This window comes from Ranitomeya imitator, chromosome 1 (assembly GCF_032444005.1).
Source record: "Ranitomeya imitator isolate aRanImi1 chromosome 1, aRanImi1.pri, whole genome shotgun sequence".
NCBI classification, from domain to species: domain Eukaryota; kingdom Metazoa; phylum Chordata; class Amphibia; order Anura; family Dendrobatidae; genus Ranitomeya; species Ranitomeya imitator.
In genome coordinates this window covers 851,116,935-851,140,989 of record NC_091282.1, presented here as the reverse complement: position 1 = coordinate 851,140,989, position 24,055 = coordinate 851,116,935, and the positions used below count along the sequence as shown (strand labels likewise).

General features: G+C 48.1%; 1 protein-coding gene across 2 annotated transcripts in view; it reads left to right on the top strand.

Annotated features, from left to right (window-relative positions):
• Window positions 1-817: 817 nt before the first annotated feature.
• RANBP3 (RAN binding protein 3) overlaps window positions 818-24,055 on the top strand; it is a 115,623-nt gene continuing 92,385 nt past the window's right edge. The window contains exons 1-2 of one of the 2 annotated variants that reach the window (XM_069741477.1): window positions 818-945; window positions 21,860-21,915. In XM_069741477.1, coding sequence (XP_069597578.1) covers window positions 924-945; window positions 21,860-21,915 — 78 coding nt within the window. In that variant the 5' untranslated portion in view covers window positions 818-923. The remainder of the gene's footprint in view (window positions 946-21,859; window positions 21,916-24,055) is intronic. The other variant, XM_069741485.1, reaches the window with a different exon arrangement.

Genomic DNA, 24,055 nt, shown 5'->3' with positions numbered 1-24,055 from the left:
GTATTTTCAGCCATATAGACCCCTCAAACTGACTTCAAATGTGAGGTGGTCCCAAAAAAAAATGGTTTTGTAAATTTCGTTGTAAAAATGACAAATCGCTGGTCAAATTTTAACCCTTATAACTTCCTAACAAAAAAAAATTTTGTTTCCAAAATTGTGCTGATGTAAAGTAAACATGTGGGAAATGTTATTTATTAACTATTTTGTGTCACATAACTCTCTGGTTTAACAGAATAAAAATTCAAAATGTGAAAATTGCGAAATTTTCAAAATTTTCGCCAAATTTCCGTTTTTATCACAAATAAACGCAGAATTTATTGACCTAAATTTACCACTAACATGAAGCCCAATATGTCACGAAAAAACAATCTCAGAACCGCTAGGATCCGTTGAAGCGTTCCTGAGTTATTACCTCATAAAGGGACACTGGTCAGAATTGCAAAAAACGGCCAGGTCTTTAAGGTCAAAATAGGCTGGGTCATGAAGGGGTTAAGGGGCTAAACCAAGAGCAGCAATACACGAGGCTCAGAATTCATCACTGATCTTTGCAGTTATTACTGGTTAGGGACGGTGGCTGCCACCCTTTCATTGCCGGCTATGTGACACTACCGGCCCGCTCCGAGCACAAGGGAACAGTGCCAGTCAGATGACAGGTAATTTCCGAGTTTTTATCAGTAATAACTGCAAGGTGGCTAGCATGTATGTATCAGTAATAACGGCACTTCTACACCACGTGACACGCTCCGCACATGCGCACTATTGCACCACCCTGCGTTTACTAGGGCATGCGCCGTAAATGACGCTGGGTGTTGCGCTTCGAGCGGGGCGGGTTCTCTGCCTGCTTCAAGCTCCCGCCCATCACTGTCCGCCCCCTGACTGTGAAAGCGGCCGCTGGGCATTGTGGGAGCGGCTCAGGCGGTAAAATGGAGGATTTGGCGAACGAAGGTAAGTGGTGATGAACCCGGGGTTGGGCTATTGGGGGAGCGGGCAGTGCTGAGCGGCTGCTCGCCGGCTCACAGGTGGGTGCGACACTGGGTCGTGCTGCTGGTCGTGTGCTGGGGCGCGGCTCAGGGGAGTCCCAGGGCTGTGTAAGGCCTACATTACCCCGAGCCTGTCCTGGAGGCTGCGCCGTGCCCTGGCAGTCCCTGCCCTGCCTGTACGGCTGGTGTCCGGGCAGCTCTGTACTGAGACCCGGCCATGGAATGTCTTCGTGGAGGATAATGTTAAGATGGAGCCAGACTGAGGGGATTATAGAGCGAGGAGTGTGCAATAGTCCACCTGCCTCTATCCCAGGCCCGCCATTCATTGTACCGCCCCCATCTCCGGGGGAACGTGAACGTGTCTGGCCACTATGTCCTGAGGGCACTGCCACCCAGCTCTCCTGTACCGTCTCCTGTGCTGAGGGCACTGCCACCCAGCTCTCCTGTACCGTCTCCTGTGCTGAGGGCACTGCCACCCAGCTCTCCTGTACCGTCTCCTGTGCTGAGGGCACTGCCACCCAGCTCTCCTTTACCGTCTCCTGTGCTGAGGGCACTGCCACCCAGCTCTCCTTTACCGTCTCCTGTGCTGAGGGCACTGCCACCCAGCTCTCCTTTACCGTCTCCTGTGCTGAGGGCACTGCCACCCAGCTCTCCTGTACCGTCTCCTGTGCTGAGGGCACTGCCACCCAGCTCTCCTGTACCGTCTCCTGTGCTGAGGGCACTGCCACCCAGCTCTCCTGTGCTGAGGGCACTGCCACCCAGCTCTCCTGTGCTGAGGGCACTGCCACCCAGCTCTCCTGTGCTGAGGGCACTGCCACCCAGCTCTCCTGTGCTGAGGGCACTGCCACCCAGCTCTCCTGTGCTGAGGGCACTGCCACCCAGCTCTCCTGTGCTGAGGGCACTGCCACCCAGCTCTCCTGTGCTGAGGGCACTGCCACCCAGCTCTCCTGTGCTGAGGGCACTGCCACCCAGCTCTCCTGTGCTGAGGGCACTGCCACCCAGCTCTCCTGTACCGTCTCCTGTGCTGAGGGCACTGCCACCCAGCTCTCCTGTGCTGAGGGCACTGCCACCCAGCTCTCCTGTACCGTCTCCTGTGCTGAGGGCACTGTCACCCAGCTCTCCTGTGCTGAGGGCACTGTCACCCAGCTCTCCTGTGCTGAGGGCACTGTCACCCAGCTCTCCTGTGCTGAGGGCACTGTCACCCAGCTCTCCTGTGCTGAGGGCACTGTCACCCAGCTCTCCTGTGCTGAGGGCACTGCCACCCAGCTCTCCTGTACCGTCTCCTGTGCTGAGGGCACTGCCACCCAGCTCTCCTGTACCGTCTCCTGTACTGAGGACACTGCCACCCAGCTCTCCTGTGCTGAGGGCACTGCCACCCAGCTCTCCTGTACCGTCTCCTGTGCTGAGGGTACTGCCACCCAGCTCTCCTGTGCTGAGGGCACTGCCACCCAGCTCTCCTGTACCGTCTCCTGTGCTGAGGGCACTGCCACCCAGCTCTCCTGTACCGTCTCCTGTGCTGAGGGCACTGCCACCCAGCTCTCCTGTACCGTCTCCTGTACTGAGGACACTGCCACCCAGCTCTCCTGTGCTGAGGGCACTGCCACCCAGCTCTCCTGTACCGTCTCCTGTGCTGAGGGTACTGCCACCCAGCTCTCCTGTGCTGAGGGCACTGCCACCCAGCTCTCCTGTACTGTCTCCTGTGCTGAGGGTACTGCCACCCAGCTCTCCTGTATCGTCTCCTGTACTGAGGGCACTGCCACCCAGCTCTCCTGTACCGTCTCCTGTGCTGAGGGCACTGCCACCCAGCTCTCCTGTGCTGAGGGCACTGCCACCCAGCTCTCCTGTGCTGAGGGCACTGCCACCCAGCTCTCCTGTGCTGAGGGCACTGCCACCCAGCTCTCCTGTGCTGAGGGCACTGCCACCCAGCTCTCCTGTGCTGAGGGCACTGCCACCCAGCTCTCCTGTGCTGAGGGCACTGCCACCCAGCTCTCCTGTGCTGAGGGCACTGCCACCCAGCTCTCCTGTGCTGAGGGCACTGCCACCCAGCTCTCCTGTACCGTCTCCTGTGCTGAGGGCACTGCCACCCAGCTCTCCTGTGCTGAGGGCACTGCCACCCAGCTCTCCTGTACCGTCTCCTGTGCTGAGGGCACTGTCACCCAGCTCTCCTGTGCTGAGGGCACTGTCACCCAGCTCTCCTGTGCTGAGGGCACTGTCACCCAGCTCTCCTGTGCTGAGGGCACTGTCACCCAGCTCTCCTGTGCTGAGGGCACTGCCACCCAGCTCTCCTGTACCGTCTCCTGTGCTGAGGGCACTGCCACCCAGCTCTCCTGTACCGTCTCCTGTACTGAGGACACTGCCACCCAGCTCTCCTGTGCTGAGGGCACTGCCACCCAGCTCTCCTGTACCGTCTCCTGTGCTGAGGGTACTGCCACCCAGCTCTCCTGTGCTGAGGGCACTGCCACCCAGCTCTCCTGTACCGTCTCCTGTGCTGAGGGCACTGCCACCCAGCTCTCCTGTGCTGAGGGCACTGCCACCCAGCTCTCCTGTGCCGAGGGCGCTGCCACCCAGCTCTCCTGTACCGTCTCCTGTGCTGAGGGCACTGCCACCCAGCTCTCCTGTACCGTCTCCTGTGCTGAGGGCACTGCCACCCAGCTCTCCTTTACCGTCTCCTGTGCTGAGGGCACTGCCACCCAGCTCTCCTGTACCGTCTCCTGTGCTGAGGGCACTGCCACCCAGCTCTCCTGTACCGTCTCCTGTGCTGAGGGCACTGCCACCCAGCTCTCCTGTACCGTCTCCTGTGCTGAGGGCACTGCCACCCAGCTCTCCTGTACCGTCTCCTGTGCTGAGGGCACTGTCACCCAGCTCTCCTGTGCTGAGGGCACTGTCACCCAGCTCTCCTGTGCTGAGGGCACTGCCACCCAGCTCTCCTGTACCGTCTCCTGTGCTGAGGGCACTGCCACCCAGCTCTCCTGTACCGTCTCCTGTGCTGAGGGCACTGCCACCCAGCTCTCCTGTACCGTCTCCTGTACTGAGGGCACTGCCACCCAGCTCTCCTGTGCTGAGGGCACTGCCACCCAGCTCTCCTGTACCGTCTCCTGTGCTGAGGACACTGCCACCCAGCTCTCCTGTGCTGAGGGCACTGCCACCCAGCTCTCCTGTACCGTCTCCTGTGCTGAGGGTACTGCCACCCAGCTCTCCTGTGCTGAGGGCACTGCCACCCAGCTCTCCTGTACCGTCTCCTGTGCTGAGGGCACTGCCACCCAGCTCTCCTGTGCTGAGGGCACTGCCACCCAGCTCTCCTGTACTGTCTCCTGTGCTGAGGGTACTGCCACCCAGCTCTCCTGTATCGTCTCCTGTACTGAGGGCACTGCCACCTAGCTCTCCTGTGCTGAGGGCACTGCCACCTAGCTCTCCTGTGCCGAGGGCACTGCTACCCAGCTCTCCTGTACCGTCTTCTGTGCTGAGCGCACTGCCACCCAGCTCTCCTGTGCTGAGGGCACTGCCACCCAGCTCTCCTGTGCCGAGGGCGCTGCCACCCAGCTCTCCTGTACCGTCTCCTGTGCTGAGGGCACTGCCACCCAGCTCTCCTGTACCGTCTCCTGTGCCGAGGGCGCTGCCACCCAGCTCTCCTGTACCGTCTCCTGTGCTGAGGGCACTGCCACCCAGCTCTCCTGTACCGTCTCCTGTACTGAGGGCACTGCCACCCAGCTCTCCTGTGCTGAGGGCACTGCCACCCAGCTCTCCTGTACCGTCTCCTGTGCTGAGGACACTGCCACCCAGCTCTCCTGTGCTGAGGGCACTGCCACCCAGCTCTCCTGTACCGTCTCCTGTGCTGAGGGTACTGCCACCCAGCTCTCCTGTGCTGAGGGCACTGCCACCCAGCTCTCCTGTACCGTCTCCTGTGCTGAGGGCACTGCCACCCAGCTCTCCTGTGCTGAGGGCACTGCCACCCAGCTCTCCTGTACTGTCTCCTGTGCTGAGGGTACTGCCACCCAGCTCTCCTGTATCGTCTCCTGTACTGAGGGCACTGCCACCCAGCTCTCCTGTGCTGAGGGCACTGCCACCTAGCTCTCCTGTGCCGAGGGCACTGCCACCCAGCTCTCCTGTACCGTCTTCTGTGCTGAGCGCACTGCCACCCAGCTCTCCTGTGCTGAGGGCACTGCCACCCAGCTCTCCTGTGCCGAGGGCGCTGCCACCCAGCTCTCCTGTACCGTCTCCTGTGCTGAGGGCACTGCCACCCAGCTCTCCTGTACCGTCTCCTGTGCCGAGGGCGCTGCCACCCAGCTCTCCTGTACCGTCTCCTGTACTGAGGGCACTGCCACCCAGCTCTCCTGTACCGTCTCCTGTACTGAGGGCACTGCCACCCAGCTCTCCTTTACCAGAGTGTTTCTAGACAGTCTGTGTTGCCCTGAGCGAGAGAAAATATCATTTTGAACCAGTGCAATCGTCCTGCAATCTATCTCCTTGCTGCTATGTTACTTTTCTGTGATCATAGCAGCAGCAGTTCCCCAAATTCTGTTCTAGTCCCTCCCCCAACCCCCACCCCTATTTTTTTCTTTTTTTTTTCTTTTTTTTTTCTCTTATGCGCGGCATTTGTGCCACTTCTGTGGCTGCAGTGCTCTGATCACTATCGCTGCTGATCAGAGACTGCGCCAAGGGACTTTTTATTTTTTTTAGCTAGTTGCAGTATAAGTGATGTACGATTTTTTTTTTTTTTTTTTGAAAAAAAAAAAAAAAGTACAAAGTAATATTATAGGTTAGGAGGTAGCGTATTAGAGTAGGGGACGTCACAGTGTTAGGCTAGATGTTTCACATTTGCGATTGGGAGGGCTGCGGATAGCAGCGTACTTCCTCCCTTATTCCTCCTTGAAGCCTCGCCTACTTCTGTATGTGTCCTGCGTACCTATCTTTAACATTGGGTACGCAGGAACGTGCGTTGTATGCAGATGCGTCCGTATGTGGCAATTTGACGTATGCGGCAACTGCACGGAAACACATTTTCTGCGCTTCCGTGCGTTCGCCACATGTGGATGCATCCGCATACGATGCATGTCCCTACGTGCCCAATGTTAAAGATATGCAGGACCCATGCAGAAGTAGGCGGGGCTTCAAGGAAGAAAGAAGGAAGTACGCTGCCATCCGCAGCCCTCCCGACTGCAAATGTGAACCCAGCCTTAAGGTACCATCACACATAACGATATCGTTGCTTTTTGTGACGTAGCAACGATATCGTTAACAAAATCGTTGTGTGACAGCGACCAACGATCAGGCCCCTGCTGGCAGATCGTTGGTCGCTGGGGAAAGTCCAGCACTTTATTTTGTCGCTGGATCTCCCGCTGACATCGCTGAATCGGTGTGTGACGCCGATCCAGCGATGTCTTCACTGGTAATCAGGGTAAATATCGGGTTACTAAGCGCAGGGCCGCGCTTAGTAACCCGATGTTTACCCTAGTTACCGTTGTAAATGTAAAAAAACAAAAACTACATACTTACATTCCGGTGTCTGGTCAGGTCTCTCGCCGTCAGCTTCCCGCACTGACTGGTGAGCGCCGGCCAGCCGTAAAGCACAGCACAGCGGTGACGTCACCTCTGTACTACACCGGAAGGTAAGTATGTAGTGTTTGTTTTTTTACATTTACAACGGTAACCAGGGTAAACATCGGGTTACTAAGGGCGGCCCTGCGCTTAGTAACCCGATGTTTACCCTGGTTACCCGGGGACTTCGGGATCGTTGGTCGCTGGAGAGCTGTCTGTGTGACAGCTCTCCAGCAACGCTGCAGCGATCGACATCGTTGTCGGTATCGCTGCAGCGTCGCTTAGTGTGACGGTACCTTTAGTGAGGTCCAAATTTTGTTTTAGAAAAAAAGTTAGTACCGAGTAGCTTCATAGGCAAGGAGATAGCTTATTATTATTATTTATTTATTTATTTATTTTTTTGCAAAAGAAAAACACACCTATCCTGGCATGCGTGGCCCCCCTCATCCCCATCCTGGCATGCGTGGCCCCCCTCATCCCCATCCTGGCATGCGTGGCCCCCCTCATCCCTAGGGTGGGATGAGGAGGTAGTGTGGGAGTGGGAGACGCTGAATGTGCGGTTGGAAAGGTATGAGGAGATCCAGGATAGGGCGAGGTCTTTGATGCCAAAGGAGGAGAGGAGCTGTAGTAAGGCCGGTCTCACATGTCAGTGGCTCCGGTACGTGAGGTGAGTTTCCTCACGTACCGGAGACACTGACTCACATAGACACATTGAAAGCAATGTGTCACTGCACATGTTAGTGTGTTTTCACGGACCGTGTGTCCGTGTGCAAAACACGGAGCCATATCAGTGTTCGTGGGAGCGCACGGGTTACACGGACCCATTAAAGTCAATGGGTCCATGTAAAACACGTACCGCACACGGACGCTGTCCGTTTGCAGTCCGTGTGCCGTGCAGAAGACAGCGCTACTGTAAGCGCTGTCCCCCCCACGTGGTGCTGAAGCGGCCATTCATATCTTCTCTCCAGCAGCGTTTGCTGGAAAGAAGATATGAAAAATCCTTTTTTTTTTTTTTTGTCCTCGTGTTTAAAATAAAGATCCCTGTCGCCACCCCCTGTGCGCCCCCCCCCCCCACTGTTAATAAAATACTCACCCGGCTCCCTCGCAGCGTCCTGTCCTCGCCGCACCTTCTCCTGTATGAGCGGTCACGTGGTGCCGCCGATTACAGTCATGAATATGCGGCTCCAGCTCCCATAGGGGTGGAGCCGCATATTCATTACTGTAATAAGCGGCACCACGTGACCGCTCATACAGGAGAAGGTGCGGCGAGGACAGGGCGCTGCGAGGGAGTCGGGTGAGTATTTTATTAACAGCGGGGGGGGGGGGGTTGCACAGGCGGTGGCGACAGGGATCCTTATTTTAAACACGAGGACAAAAAAAAAATAAAAAAGAATTTTTCATATCTTCTTTCCAGCGAGCGCTGCTGGAGAGAAGATATGAATGGCCGCTTCAGCACCAGATGCAGGGGACAGCGCTTATCTCTAGTGCTGTCTCCAGCACGCTCCGTGTGGTACCCAGTCGGCACACGGGCGGCACACGTGTGCCACACTGATGTACCACGGCAGGACACGGATCATTCCGGTACCGATTTTTTTTTTTTTTTTTTTTTTTTTTTTTTTCCGGTACCTGGATTATCTGGACGTGTGAGACTGGCCTAAGAGGCAGTGGTAAACTGTGTCGAAGGCAGAGGACAGGTCTAGAAGGAGGAGTACAGAGTATTGTCCGTTAGCTTTGGCTGTAGGTCGTTAGTGATTTTGGTCAGGGCTGTCTCAATTGAGTGATGGGGCAGAAACCAGATTGTAGATTGTCAAAGAGCAAGTTAGATGAGAGGTGAGAGGAAAGTTCAGTGTGGACGTGCTGCTCCAGGAGTTTGGAAGCGAATGGCAGCAGCGATATTGGGCGATAGCTGGACATAGCAGTTGGATCAAGGGTTGGCTTTTTAAGGATAGGCTTGATTGTGGCATGTTTGAAAGCAGAAGGGAAGGTGCCAGAAGTTAGTGATGGGTTGAAGAGGTGGGTAGGGATTGGATAAGAGTGGCGGTGAGGTTGGGGAGGAGATGGGATCGAGCACTTCCCACCTCTTCATCTTAATTCTAGCCCGAGATATGATAAAAAACTTTAGAAGTCTGTAAAAAAAATTAACTGATGAAAAAAAAAATAAATTCAAAAATGTTAGTTTGTAATTAACTAAAGTTGTACTTCAAAAGACAAAAAATCTAAAGACGTCAGGTAAAAAAAATATATTCATATTTGGATCACTTGATATGGAATGACCCTGACCCAATGAATAAAGCTGCCTTATCAATTTTACCACACAGTGAATGGCATAAAAATAAATCCTGAATTGCTGTATTTTAATTCTGCCTCCACAAAAATTGGAATAGAAAGTGGTCAAGAGAACGTCAACCCATCCCCCCCAAAAAAACAAGCCCTGACATGACTTTGTTGGTCGAAATCTGGAAATTTTATAGCTCTCAAAATATGCAAATTTTATAGCTCTCAAAATATGCCGATCCAAAAACTAGTTTTTGCAATAAAATGCGTCTTTAAGGGTATGTGCACAGGTAGAAGTAACCTCTGCAGATTTTTCCGCACCTGTTTTGAGAGATTTTATGCTGATTCCACCTGCGGTTTTACACCTGCGGATTCCTATTATGGAGCAGGTGTAAACCGCTGCGGAATTCCCACAAAGAATGAACATGCTGCAGAATAAACCGCAGCATTTCCGCGTGTTTTTTTCCGCAGCCTGTGCACTGCGGATTTTGTTTTCCATAGGTTTACATGGTACTGTAAACTCATTGAAAACAGCTGCGGATCCGCAGCAAAATCCGCAACGTGTGCACATACCCTTAGTGTGACAGCAGCCAAACTTAAAAACCCGATATAACTATATCACGTTAATCGCACCGACCTGAAAAATAAACTTGTCTAATCACTTATACCGCACGAAGAACAGCGTTAAAAATTAATAAAACCAATTATTCATCTGCTGTTGATTTGTTCATTCTGCCTCCCAAAGATCACAGTAATGCTCGGTTCACATTTATCCTATTCTATATGCTGAGCGCTTCCACCAAGGTTTCTCTGAAATATGATTCTGGCGGAACCCCCCCTCTCCCCGATGGAAGATTACATATAATGAGGCAGAGGCATTGAGGACGTCATCTGGCTGCCTATGATGCGGCGATGTCGATATTTTTAGGCATACATTAAAGCACATTCCGCCACAGTTTTGTGCCCTTTTGTGCCCTTTTGAAAAGAACAGAGTCCAGAGTAACTGTGTTGCTTCTAGTGATCTCCGAGTATTTCGGCGTGCTCGGAGATTGTTTTCGTCACCGCAACTGCATAATTTGCAGCTGCTAGACAGGCCAAATACATATGGGAATTCCCTAACAAACAGGCAACCCCTGTATTCAGGCTGTCTATTAGTCGCAAATCATGCAGCTGTGGTGACTAGTGGTGACTAAAACTAAATCTCCGAGCACGCCATAATACTCGGAGAACACCTGAGCATGCTTGGGGAAACCCGAGTAACGCTGGGGTCACATAACCTCCATTGGGAAGGGTGCACGTAATTTCAAATCGAATACGACAGGTACTATTTTTAAAATCAATTCTTCTGTTAGGCTACGTTCACATTTGCGGCTTTGGACGCAGCGGCGTCGCCGCAAAACAACGCACGCGTCATGCTTCCCTATCTTTAACATTGGGGACGCATGTGCGTTCGTTGTCATGCGTTTCGGTGCGTTTTGCGACGCATGCGTCCTTTCGACGCACCTGGCAGTGCGTTGCAAACGCAACATGTTGCATTTTTTCTGCGTCCAAAATTTTTAAAAAACGCTTTCGTCGCACTTGCATTTTATTTGCGTTGTCGAAGCTTCAAAACCTCCATTGAAGTGTATTGGCAACGCAGAAGACGCAAGTACTTGCGTTGTTGTGCGTTGTAGGACGCATGCGTTCTTTACTTTAAAAATAGAGACACTGAAAAGACCCTATATATTAAAAAAGGGTTGAACGCATGCGTCAAAAATGCATGCGTTCTACTTGCGTCTTTCATGCGTCGTGCGTTGCGTCCACGACGCTGCGTCCAAAGCCGCAAATGTGAACTTAGCCTTAATTGCCAATCTACGTACGTAGTATACTTGATCGAATGCGGCTGCGGTTTACAATGTGGGCCGCACAATAAAAACGATGCACGCTAGATTAAATAAACATCGACAGAATATAAAAAATGGCTTCCTGCTACATAACCTGTCCAAACACTTTTTATTTGGGCACCAAAAAATTGGAAATCAATGAAACTGATCATTATCGATCACATACCTGATAATGTGACAGACCGCCTAAGCACTTTAATAAAAAAAGAAAGCTTTTGGATATTTAAGTTGGGCACATTGGCCCCTGAAGGATTGAACCTTGTGATTGAGAAAGTGACTAGTTAGAAGTCGACAATATTTTTATTTTTTTATTTTCTCTTTTCTTATATTTTTTATGATTACTTTCACTATTTTTTTTTTATTTTTTATCTTTGGTTGTCTTTTATCATGTTTTTATTATGTTCCCTTTCTGGGAGGTCTTGGGTTTTAAAATGTTCTAATAACTGGCGCTTTCCCTTCCCCCTTTTTTTATTCATTGTAATCATATATTTGCATATGTAATTACAACTGTTCTGTGATTCGTTGTTTCTGGTTTAAGTACTGCTTCCCTGTTATGACTAATAAATATCCACCTGAAGAAGATGGCGTATGCCGTTAAAACGCGTTGTGGTTCTACCTAAACTGGTTTCTGTTTCCTTCATCCTGTGCTCCTGAGACCGGTCTTTTTTTCCTATATTTGCGAAAGTATTCAGCTCCCTGGAACTTTTCAAACTTTTCCCACATATCATGCTTCAAACATAAAGATACCAAATGTAAATTTTTGGTGAAGAATCAATAACAAGTGGAACACAATTGTCAAGTTAAATGAAATGTGTTGGTTATTTTAAATGTTTGTGGAAATTCAAAAACTGAAAAGTGGGGCGTGCAATATTATTCGGCCCCTTTAACTTAATACTTTGTTGCGCCACCTTTTTGCTGCGATTACAGCTGCAAGTTGCTTGGGGTATGTGTCTCAGTTTTCTACAACGAGAGACTGAAATTCTTGCCCATTCTTCCTTGGCAAACAGCTCGAGCTCAGTGAGGTTTGATGGAGATCGTTTGTGAACAGCAGTTTCAGCTCTTTCCACAGAGTCTCGATTGGATTGAGGTCTGGACTTTGACTTGGCCATTATAACACCTGGATACGTTTATTTGTGAACCATTCCATTGTAGATTTTGCTTTGTTTGGGATCATTGTCTTGTTGAAAGACAAATCTCCGTCCCAGGTTTTTTGCAGACTCGTGCAGGTTTCTTCAAGAATGGTCCTGTATTTGGCTCCATCCATCTTCCCATCAATTTTAACCATCTTCCTTGTTCCTGCAGAAGAAAACCAGGCCCAAACCATGATGCTGCCACCACCATGTTTGACAGTGGGCATGGTGTGTTCAGTGTGATGAGCTGTGTTGCCTTTACGCCAAGCATATCATTTGGCATTGTTGCCAAAAAGTTCGCTTTTCGTTTCATCTGACCAGAGCACCTTCTTCCACATGTTTGGTGTGTCTCCCAGGTGGCTTGTTGTAAACTTTAGACGACACGTTTTATGGATATCTTAGAGAAATAGCTTTCTTCTTGCCACTCTTCCATAAAGGCCAGATTTGTGCAGTGTACAACTGATTGTTGTCCTATGGACAGACTGTCCCACCTCAGCTGTAGATCTCTGCAGTTCATCCAGAGTGATCATGGGCCTCTTGGCTGCATCTCTGATCAGTCTTCTCCTTGATTAAGAAGAAAGTTTAGAGGGACGGCCGGGTCTTGGTAGATTTGCAGTGGTATGATACTCTTTCCATTTCAATATGATCGCTTGCACAGTGCTCCTTGGGGATGTTTAAAGTTTCGGAAATCATTTTGTATCCAAATCCAGCTTTAAACTTCTTCACAACAGTATCACGGACCTGCCTCTTGTGTTCCTTGGTCTTCGTGATGCTTTCTGTGCTTCAAACCAGTAGCGTAGCTACTGGGGGGGGCAGAGGGGGCCATCGCCCCGGGCCCTGTCACATGAAGGGGGCCACTGGGAGCCAGGGCAGGGCCACTTTTGTGACGAGGCAGAACACCGCATAGGGGAGCAGAGCAGTATAATGTCTGCTTCCGTCTGACGAAGACTCTGCACGCTGCTAGCACAGTGGCCGGCTGCAGAGTCTCCCTCCTGCAGTGAATGGTGCTGCCCGTCTTAGGCTACTTTCACATTGGCGTCTTTTGCCAGACGTCGCAATGCGTCGTTTATGGCAAAAAACGCATCCTGCAAAGTTGTTTGCAGGATGCGTTTTTGCCCCATAGATTAACATTAGCGACGCATTGCGACACGTTGCAACCGTCGTGCGACGGTTGCGCCGTGTTGTGGCGGACCGCCGGGAGCAAAAAACGTGAAATGTAACGTTTTTTGCTCCTGACGGACCGCTTTTTCCGACCGCGCATGCGCGGCCGGAACTCCACCCCCACCTCCCCGCACCTCACAATGGGGCAGCGGATGCGCCGGAGAAATGCATCCACTGCACCTGTTGTGCAGTGCATCAAACGCTAGCGTCGGAATCTCTGCCCGACGCATTGCGACGGGGAGATTCCGACACTAGTGTGAAAGTAGCCTTACCTGATCATGAAGCTTTTCCTGCCCTGGCTGCAGTTTTTCTTCACTCTGTGCATGCTGGGATTGACTCAGGCACGCTGGGTCCTAGTGCCCACCTTGCATTTCACTTCCTGGTCCTGCCTGCAGTTCAAACTTTATCAGTAAGTGGGGATGGAACTTATTAGGTTTATTAAATTCAGGTATGTCACTGTGAGACCATTGGGGTATTATGGGGGCTGAAAGTGAGTGAGGGGGTACAGGGTACTTGGGGGGTGAATGTGAGACCATTTGGGTGTTGTGAGGGCAGAAAGTGGGTGAGGTGGGACAGGGCACTGAGGGGTGGATATATGTACTCCATCACTTGTAATATTTGCTGTCTGGGGAGGCTGGAGATTTGAGGGGGGGGGGGGGAGGGTTAGGGAGCTATTGAAACATACCCCCTGGGTCTTTTATGAGTATTAGTATAAGGAGCCCGCATACAGTAACCAAGAGCTGCATCACATTTACAGCACCACTCCAGCATTAGTTCTTATTTCATTGCTGGAGCTGTGCTGAAAATCCACATCCCCTGCCTCCTGTCTGATACTCACCTTCTGGCGTTTTCATCTGTTTTTGTCTCCGCTCGGCTCTGTCTCCTGCAGTTTGTGACCTGTCCGCTGCTCCAGTGTTTCATGGAGCAGCGCAGAGGTCACTAATCAATGTAAGTCTGTGGGAGCCTCGTTCTGGCCTCTTTCTCACTCTCAGGCTATGTGCACACGTTGCGGATTAGCCGCTGCGGATTCGCAGCTGTTTTCCATCTGGTTTACAGTGCCATGTAAACCTATGGAAAACCAAATCCGCAGTGCCCATGGTGCGGAAAATACCGCACGGAAACGCTGCATTGTATTTTCCGTAGCATGTCAATTCTTTGTGTGGATTCCGCAGCGTTTTACACCTGCTCCTGTATAGGAATCCGCAGGTGAAATCTGCACAAATAACACAGGAAATCTGCGGTAATCCCGCACACGAATCCGCAACAAGTGCACATAGCCTCATAGTCTTACATTGAGCGCTTGTGACATAGCTTCTAACTTCTGGCCTGTCAGAAGCTGCGCTCATAAGTTTGAGCAGCGGCACTGCAGCAGTGCCACAAAATAGTGAATACGCCGGATGATGAGTAAATGACCGGCACATCCAAATCATGACAGGGAGCTGTGAGTCTATCACACTGTGTATATGGGAGCTGTGGGTCCATCACACTGTGTATACGGGAGCTGCGGGTCCATCACACTGTGTATAAGGGACCTGTGGGCCCATCATACTGTGTATAAGGGAGCTGTGGTGCGCATCATACTGTGTATAAGGGAGCTGCAAGCCCATCATACTGTGTATAAGGGAGCTGCGGGCCCATCATACTGTGTATAGGGAACTGTGAAGGCATAGTGTGCATTTGGGAGCTGTTGGCCCATTACACTGTATATAGGAAAGCTCTGGGGGGCATTATACTTTCTATAGTGGAGTTCTGTCCGCATTATACTGTGTATAGGGGAGCAGTGGGATCATACTGTGTAGAGGGGAGCAGTGGGGGCCTTAGACTGTGTATAGGGAAGCTTTAAGCTCACCATACTGTGTATAGTGGAGCAGTACATGGGGGAACTTGGGGGACATTATTAAATTTTAAGTGGGCACTTAAGCATCATTGTTATAGGGGCACTCAGAGTAATGTGACCATCAAAGTTGCATATGGTCACAATATGGCGGTAAAGTCAATGTTCGTTTTTGTATATAGATTTATTTTCAATAACAGTGCTGTCATATTCTGAGGTTCCCCTATATTCACAATTAGAGTGCGCAAGCTTAACTGTAATCGGGGTTAGCTGGTTAGGGGCCCACTCAGATGTTTCGCCCCCCCCCCCCCCAAGTTGAAACCCTAGCTACGCCTCTGCTTCAAACAGAACCCTGAGACTATCACAGAGCAGGTGCATTTATACGGAGACTTGATTACACACAGGTGGATTATATTTATCATCATTAGGCATTTGGGACAACATTGGATCATTCAGAGATCCACAATGAACTTCTGGAGTGAGTTTGCTGCACTGAAAGAAAAGGGGCCGAATAATATTGCACGCTCCACTTCTCATTTTTTGAATTTCCACAAAAATTTAAAATAACCAATAAATTTCGTTCAGCTTCACAATTCTTACACTTGTTGTTGATTTCTCCACCAAAAATTTACATTTGGTATCTTTATATTTTAAGCATAATATGTGGGAAAAGGTTGAAAAGTTCCAGGAAGCCGAATACTTTCACAAGGCACTGTATGATGCTTCTTCACTTCTGAGCTTTGCACTGTGCTTCAAAAGTAGTTTTCCCCCACATATGTGGTGTTGGTGTACTGAGGAGAAATTGCGCGACAAATTTTGGGGTCCATTGTCTCCTGCTATCCTTGTTAAAATAAACATTTGGGGCTAAAAGGTGATTTTTGTGGGAAAAAAATGACTTTTTATTTTCAGGGCTCTACGTTATGAACTTCTATGAATAACTTGGGGATTCAAGGTGGTTACCACACATCTAGAGAAGTTCCTTGAGGGGTCTAGTTTCCAAAATGGTGTCACTTATGGGCGGTTTCCACTTTTTTGGCACATCAGGTGCTCTCCAAACACAACATGGTGTCCGCTAATTAATCCAGCAAATTTTACATTCAAAAAGTCAAATGGTGCTCCTTCCCTTCCGAGCCATGACGTGTGCCCAAACAGTGGTTTTACCCAGCATATGGGGTATCGGCGTACTCAGGAGAAATTGCACAACAAATTTTGGGATCCATTTTTTTCCTGTGACAATTTTGGGTCTAAAGTAAAATTTTCGTGACGGTTGCATTTTCATTTTTCCTTCCGCATTGCTAAAAAATTGTTTCAAAATTTGTGCTGATGTAAAATAGACATGTGGGAAATGTTATTTATAACTATTTTGTGTGACAAGGGCATAAAATTCTAAAGTTTGAAAATTGCAAAATTTCAACTTTTTTTTTCCAGATTTCTTTTTTCTTTCCATAAATGCAAGTCATATCGAAGAAATTTTCCCACTATAATGTAGTACAATGTCACGAGAAAAAAAATCTAAGAATCCGTGGGATTGGTTGAAGCATTCCACAGCTATTACCCCATAAAGGGACAGTGGTCAGAATTGTAAAATTTGGTCTGGTCATGAAGGTGAAAACAACAAGTGATTGGCACACTCCGGACGTGTTGTGATGCAAAAATGGGGGTTTATTATACATACAGTAAACACAAACGTTTCGGTCGTAACTGGACCTTCATCAGTGTGCTAGATTACTAGTATGTTGGAGGAGCCCCAAAAGTTAGAACTAAGATGCATCTTTTGGTCACGTGCCCGCCATTCTCTGCGCTGACGCTGGAGAATCTTCACAGTGCTCAGTACATGGGCGATAAAGATTCCAAATTACGTAGTCACAAAGTAACTGCAGAATTGTCGTTTTAGACTGGACAACCCCTTGAATCGCTTAATGCTATGTGATGTATTTATCCAGCTTGAGCACAGGTGACTTAGTGCTAAATGATGGCTGTGCTGATGCAATCAGCTGCAGGAGCCAGACTTGCTGCTAAGACCGGCATTTTCGTAGATCCTAGCAGTCGTAACTCCTCGTGCTGCTATCAAGTGTTACAGCGGCATATGAGTTAAAGGGAAAGCGGTCCCTCTGTCAGCCCATCGGCACTCTTGCACTGCAGTCTGGGTGCTGATGGGTTGTTACCGTCAAAGGCCTTCCGGCCTGCCATGTCGCACCAGTGCGGGGCCTGAGGTGCTAACTGTCAGGTACTGAAAGATGTAGTGTAATGCACAGTATTGCTGAATGACATGTACTGCACCACAATCATTATTCCGCACTGTGAGCTTGAGTAAACAATCGAAAAACAATGCAAAAATTACCATTTTTGTTCCTCATGCCTCACAATAACTAAATAAAAAGTGATCATAAAAGTTTAATGTATTCAAAAACACTACCAATAAAATTACTGCTTGTTATATATTAAAAAAAGCCCTCGTACAGCTCTGTAAATGATAAAATTAAGTTTTGGCTTTAGAACATAATGTAAACAAAATAAGAAATATTTCAGAGAATAATATACCTGGTTGCAATAGCACAGCCAGGCTCTGATTCATTATTCCTGTGACTTGGGTAGTGTGAATAATGTGGTAGGGTCGCTTTTACAAGTGCTCTATTAAAAAAAGAACAAAAAACTCGATTCCCCCTTTAAAGTGACCTGGACATTGTACAAATCTGCAATATTTAGTGTTATTCCTGTGGTTTGCTGGTTAAGTATGCTCATTTGCAGCTGAAAATCATTGAATCTGCTTGTCCTGTACAGTTGGCATGCATCATAAGACTGTTCACGTGTCCATTTGCTCTACAGTTTCTGTTCCTTTTGGAAGTAGTATCCTGTGCAGTCCCATTTCAAACGGAAGCAGAGAGTCCCCATTGGTTTATATGGCTCTCATCTGCTTGTTGTTTTTTTTTTTGGAATGAAAAAAAGTCTTGTAGACAGAGGCGATACTTCTGTTTTTAACAATAAACAAATGGCCTGTTATAGATCAGTGGACCTCTCTGCTTCTGTTTTGAAAAGCACATGATGCTGTTTGTTTCTGTTCTAAACTAACCATAAATCAAAAACTACCATATGAACAAGAGCCTAAGGCACAGCCCGATTACTACAAAAAAGCAGAGAAACAAGGATTAATCTGCTCCTTTTTAGTGGCTTTAGTATTTGCGCCTTATTCTCTAAACATTTTGCACCACTTTTAAATGGCTTTTAGTTATTAATGCTGCCTTCTGACAAGGTGGCTCTTTTAGTTATTGTTCGTTGCACTGCAGAAAAAATCGCTTTTTAAATTTGTCCCTCATACCTTCAAATCACCACGGGAGCAGGTCTATTCCCCCCCTAATCCAGACGCACCACAGCCATCACTCTGCGAGCCGGGCGCAGCCTCCTCGGCATTATTCAATTCTCCAGGGGCCTGCGCTGTCATATTCTGCCTTGGGTATGCACAGTTCACGCTGCCGACCACTGACATCACTTGATGTCTTGCTTACTGCGTCTGTGCGCACCTGCGGCCCTAGATCCTGCCCCGCAGTCTCTTATGATTTATTCACACTGCGGGGCGGGATCTAGGGCCGCGTGTGCACGCAGTAAACAAGACATCAAGTGATGTCAGTGGTCGGCAGCGTGAACTGCGCATGCCTAAGGCAGAATATGACAGCGCACGCGCCTGGAGAATTGAATAACGCCGAGGAGGCGTCGCCCAGCTCGCAGATTGACAGCTGTGGTGCATCTGGATTAGGGGGGAAAGACCTGCCCCCGTTTGAAGGTATGAGGGACAAATTTAAAAAGCGATTATGTCTGCAGTGCAAGGAACAATAACTAAAAGAGCCACCTTGTCAGAAGGCAGCATTAGTGCTGCACAAGATGGCTTTTAGTTACTAACGCCTGGGGAGTGGTGACAGGTTCCCTTTAAGTTGTCTTTCTTTTTTTAACCCCATAGTGACAACTAATGTAGATCTTAATGACCAGGCCCAATTTTTAAATCTTCAACTTTATGTGGCAATAACTCTGGAGCACTTCAACGGGGATCCCACTGATTCTGAGACTGGTATTAATGTGACATATTGTTCTTCATGTTAATGGTTAATTTTGGTCAATATGATTTGCATATATTTATGAAGATATAGAGAATTTGACAAATGTGATTTTGCAATTTTTAAAACTTTTAAAAAATGTTATGCCCTTAAACCAGAGAGTTGTGCCACACTATTTATTGCATAACATTTCCCAAATATGTTTACTGTAGATCACAATTTTACAAACATTTTTTTCTTAAAAAGTAAGAAGGGTAAAAAGTTGATCAGCAATTTCTCAATTTTCCAACAAAATTTACGAAACCATTTTTTTTTTTTTTTTAGGGACCTCATCACATTTGAAGTGACTTTGAAGGTCTATGACAGAAAATAGCCAAAAGTCACACCATTCTAAAAACTACACCCCTGAGGCTGCTGTCCACTATCGGTATTTGCATGTAAAGAAGCTGCGGAGACACCATCACGTGTTTCTCGGCGCAAGCAGTGAATAGCCAGGCCTTTCCCCGGAAAGGAACAACCACGGGAAGGGCAGCATCCTATGAAGGAAAGCCACCTATGCCAAGCATGGTATCCATCCACAGACAGCTGTTTCAGGGTTTTTGCCCCTCATCAGTGTGGAGTAGGAATCTGGCTATTAGGAGCAGTGCCTAGTAAAAAGGCTATAAAGGCACAGATGATTGGCCTCGGGGAGACCAAAACATCCAACACCGCGGAGACACCATCACGTGTTTCTCAACGCAGTGATTTCCCGAGGCCAATCATCTGTGCCTTTATAGCCCTTTTACTAGGCACTGCTCCTAATAGCCAGATTCCTACTCCACACTGATGAGGGGCAAAAACCCCGAAACAGCTGTCTGTGGATGGATACCATGCTTGGATTAGGTGGCTTTCCTTCATAGGATGCTGCCCTTCCCGTGGTTGTTCCTTCCCGGGGAAAGGCCTGGCTATTCACTGCTTGCGTCGAGAAACACGTGATGGTGTCTCCGCAGCTTCTTTACATGCATCTGCATATTTCCCATAAGGAATGGGGGCAGTGTTCTGGAATCACTATCAGTATTTTACATCAGTATTTGTAAGCCAAAACCAGGAGTGGGTGATAAATGCAGAAGTGGTGCATATGTTTCTATTAAACTTTTCCTCTAATTGTTCCACTCCTGGTTTTGGCTTACAAATACTGATGTAAAATACTGACCAAACACTGCTAGTGTGACGGCAGCCTTAGGCCATGTTCACACGATCCTTTTTTTTCATGCGGAATTGCCGCGATTTTCCCGCTGCGGGTCCGCAGCTGTTTTCCATGCAGGGTACATTACATTGTACCCTATGGAAAACAGGAACTGCTGTGCCCACAATGCGGAAAATAAAAAAAAAAAACCGCGCTGAATAGCTGCGGGAAAAAAGTACCATGTCACTTCTTTTTTCGGAGCCGCAGCGGTTCTGCACCCATTGACCTCCATTGTGAGGTCAAACCCGCAGTAAAACCCGCAGATGAAAAAAATATCTGCGGGTTTTACTGCGGTTTGTGGTGCCGAACCGCTGCAGCAGGAAGTGCGGGAAAGCGGGCGGAAGTGCGTGGGCGGAGTGTGGCTGCCCCCCCGTGCTCCGATCCCGCCCCCCGTGCTCCAATCCCACCGCCCCGTGCTCCGATGCCCCCCCTCAGTGCTCCGATGCCCCCCCCCCCCCGTGCCCTAATCTCCCCCCCCTTATACTTACCCGGCGTCCCGGTGTCCGTCCGGCCGTCTTCTCCCTGGGCGCCGCCATCTTGCAAAATGGCGGGCGCATGCGCAGTGCGCCCGCCGAATCTGCCGGCCGGCAGATTCGTTCCAAAGTGCATTTTGATCACTGAGATAGGTTATATCTCAGTGATCAAAATAAAAAAAAATAGTAAATGTCACCCCCATAGGTAGGGACAATAAAAAAAAATTAAGAATTTTTTTTTTTTTCCCCCACTAAGGTTAGAATAGGGTTAGGGTTAGGGGTACGGTTAGGGGTAGGGTTAGGGTATTTTCAGCCATTTTAACTGCATAGAAAACTGCATAAAAAAAAAAGGATCAAAAAAGGACCAAAAAAAGGACCTGCGTTTTCTGCCAAGAGCTGCAGTTTTTTAAAAAACAGTCCTGAAAAAAAAAAAGGATGGAAATCAGGAACGTGTGAACATACCCTTACAGTGTTCAAAATCACATTCAAGATTTTTATTAATCCTTTAGGTTCTTCACAGGAATTAATGGATTGTGGAAGGAAAAAATGAATATATGTATATATATATATATGTATGTGTATATATATGTATGTATATATATATATATATATGTATGTGTATATATATATATATATATATATATATATATATATATATATATATATATATATATATATATATAATTTTTTTTTTTTTTTTTTTTCTACCCAAATTTTGCTTTAGCCCCAAATCATTTACTTTCACAAGGGTAACAGGAGAAAATGGACCCCAAATTTAGTTGTGTGCTTTCTCCTGATTACGCCGATATCCCATATGTGTGTGTGTGGGAAAACTAATACTATTTGGGCGCACGGAAGGGAAGCGGCACAATTTTGACTTTTTGAACGCAAAAATGTCTGGAATCGAGAGTGGATACCATATCGCGCTTGTGATGTGCCTAATGAGTGGAAACCCACCACAAGGGACCCCATTGTGGAAACTACACCCCTCAAGGATTTCATCCAGGGCTATAATGAGGATTTTTCCAGTCTTCAATGGCTTCAATGTTAGTAGCTGTAGTGTGAAATCCAACCCCCCTCAATTACATGGGACTGCAGGCAACGAATATCTTGTGTACAGGTTTGATGACTCTCGCCTAACAGCATTTGCCTGATTGTTTTTGACCCCTGACTTATTGAATTTCAGTATATAGGTTTTTCTTTATCCAGATGTTACTTTTTTTTTTTTTTTTTTTTTTGTCGTTTGAGGGTTTGTGTCTTAGCTTTTCCAGCAAAGTCTTTTTATTTACTTGTTTTTTTTATTCTTTCCCACTTACAGAAAAACCAGCTATAGCACCTCCTGTGTTCGTGTTTCAGAAGGACAAAGGCCAGAAGGTAAGTAAAATATAAGTTTGCCACATATCTGTTGTCATAGATATTCTCTTTAATTGGCTTGACTTGGCTGTAAGGGTATGTGCACACGATGCAGATTTAGTGCAGAACTGCAGCAGATTTTTCTGCAGCAGAAACGCTGCAGAACTGCACTGTGATCACAGTACAATGTAAATCAATGTGAAAAAAAAAAAAGCTGTGCACATGGTGCAGAAAAATCTGCGCAGAAACGCTGCAGATTTCAAAGAAGTGCCTGTCACTTCTTTTGTGCAGTTCTGCAGCGTTTCTGCACCCCTCCATAATAGAAATCTGCAGGTGCGTTTTTGATGCGTTTTTTGTGCAGATTTGTGCTCAATAAACGCATCAAAAACGCATAAAAAACGCACCTGCAGATTCTGCCAGGAGATGCAGATTTAGTGCAGAACTGCAGCAGATTTTTCTGCACCAAATCTGCATCGTGTGCACACAGCCTAACTCTTTTAAGTTGACATCTTCATGAGAAGATTATACTGAATATTTAATCTGTGAACCTGCCTTTACATCTTGTACTCTTGGCACTGCTAGTAAACTGTTAAGGAAAAACAAGATTGCAAGCTAGGAAAAAAACTACCTCTTATAGATGTTCTGAAATTTATAGAGGCATATCGCACACAATGAGTATGGGGGTACCATGTTCCCCATTTAAGCAGTGGCAGTTGCTTAGAGGAAGACCTGGAGACCAGGCTTTAACTGTTAATAAGGCATCATTTTATGTACTAAAAAGTACATGTAATTTTTCTTATGTTTTAAACTGTTTACAAAATTAAAGATGTATTAAAAAGTTATTAGAAAAAATAAAACAAAAAACATTTTCAGAGCTTGGCTCCAGTGACTGTGTGGCAAGCTTTAGCTTTTTTTTTCCAGCTTGGTTACATAAGACTATTTGGACACTTTATCTTTTACTGTTGTGGTCAACATTATCTCCCTCAAATAAGTATATCTTGTAAGGCTAGGTTCTCACTTGTGTTCATTGTTTTTGCTGTTCTTGTTAAGGTACCTTCACACTAAAGGTACCGTCACACTAAGCGACGCTGCAGCGATACCGACAACGATGTCGATCGCTGCAGCGTCGCTGTTTGGTCGCTGGAGAGCTGTCACACAGACAGCTCTCCAGCGACCAACGATCCCGAGGTCCCCGGTAACCAGGGTAAACATTGGGTAACTAAGCGCAGGGCCGCGCTTAGTAACCTGATGTTTACCCTGGTTACCAGCGTAAAAGTAAAAAAAAACAAACACTTCATACTTACCTACCGCTGTCTGTCCCCGACGCTCTGCTTCTCTGCACTCCTCCTGCACTGGCTGTGAGCGTCGGTCAGCCGGAAAGCACAGCGGTGACGTCACCGCTCTGCTTTCCGGCCGCTGTGCTCACAGCCAGTGCAGGAGGAGTGCAGAGAAGCAGAGCGTCGGGGACAGACAGCGGTAGGTAAGTATGAAGTGTTTTTTTTTTTTTTTTACTTTTACGCTGGTAACCAGGGTAAACATCGGGTTACTAAGCGCGGCCCTGCGCTTAGTTACCCGATGTTTACCCTGGTTACCAGTGAAGACATCGCTGGATCGGTGTCACACACGCCGATCCAGCGATGTCAGCGGGAGATCCAGCTACGAAATAAAGTTCTGGACTTTCTTCAGCGACCAACGATCTCCCAGCAGGGGCCTGATCTTTGGTCGCTGTTACACATAACGATTTCCTTAACGATATCGTTGCTACGTCACAAAAAGCAACGATATCGTTAACAATATCGTTAAGTGTGACGGTACCTTAAGGGTACCGTCACACAGTGGCATTTTGATCGCTACGACGGCACGATTCGTGACGTTCCAGCGATATAGTTACGATCTCGCAGTGTCTGACGCGCTCCTGCGATCAGGGACCTCGCTGAGAATCGTACGTCGTAGCAGATCGTTTGAAACTTTCTTTCGTCGTCTAGTGTCCTGCTGTGGTGGCATGATCGCATGGTGTAACAAAGGTGTGCACGATATTGTATACGATGTGCGCATAGTAACCAACGGCTTCTACATCGCACATACGTCATGAAATTATCGCTCCAGCGTCGTACATTGCAAAGTGTGACAGCAGTCTACGACGCTGGAGCGATATTCTTAC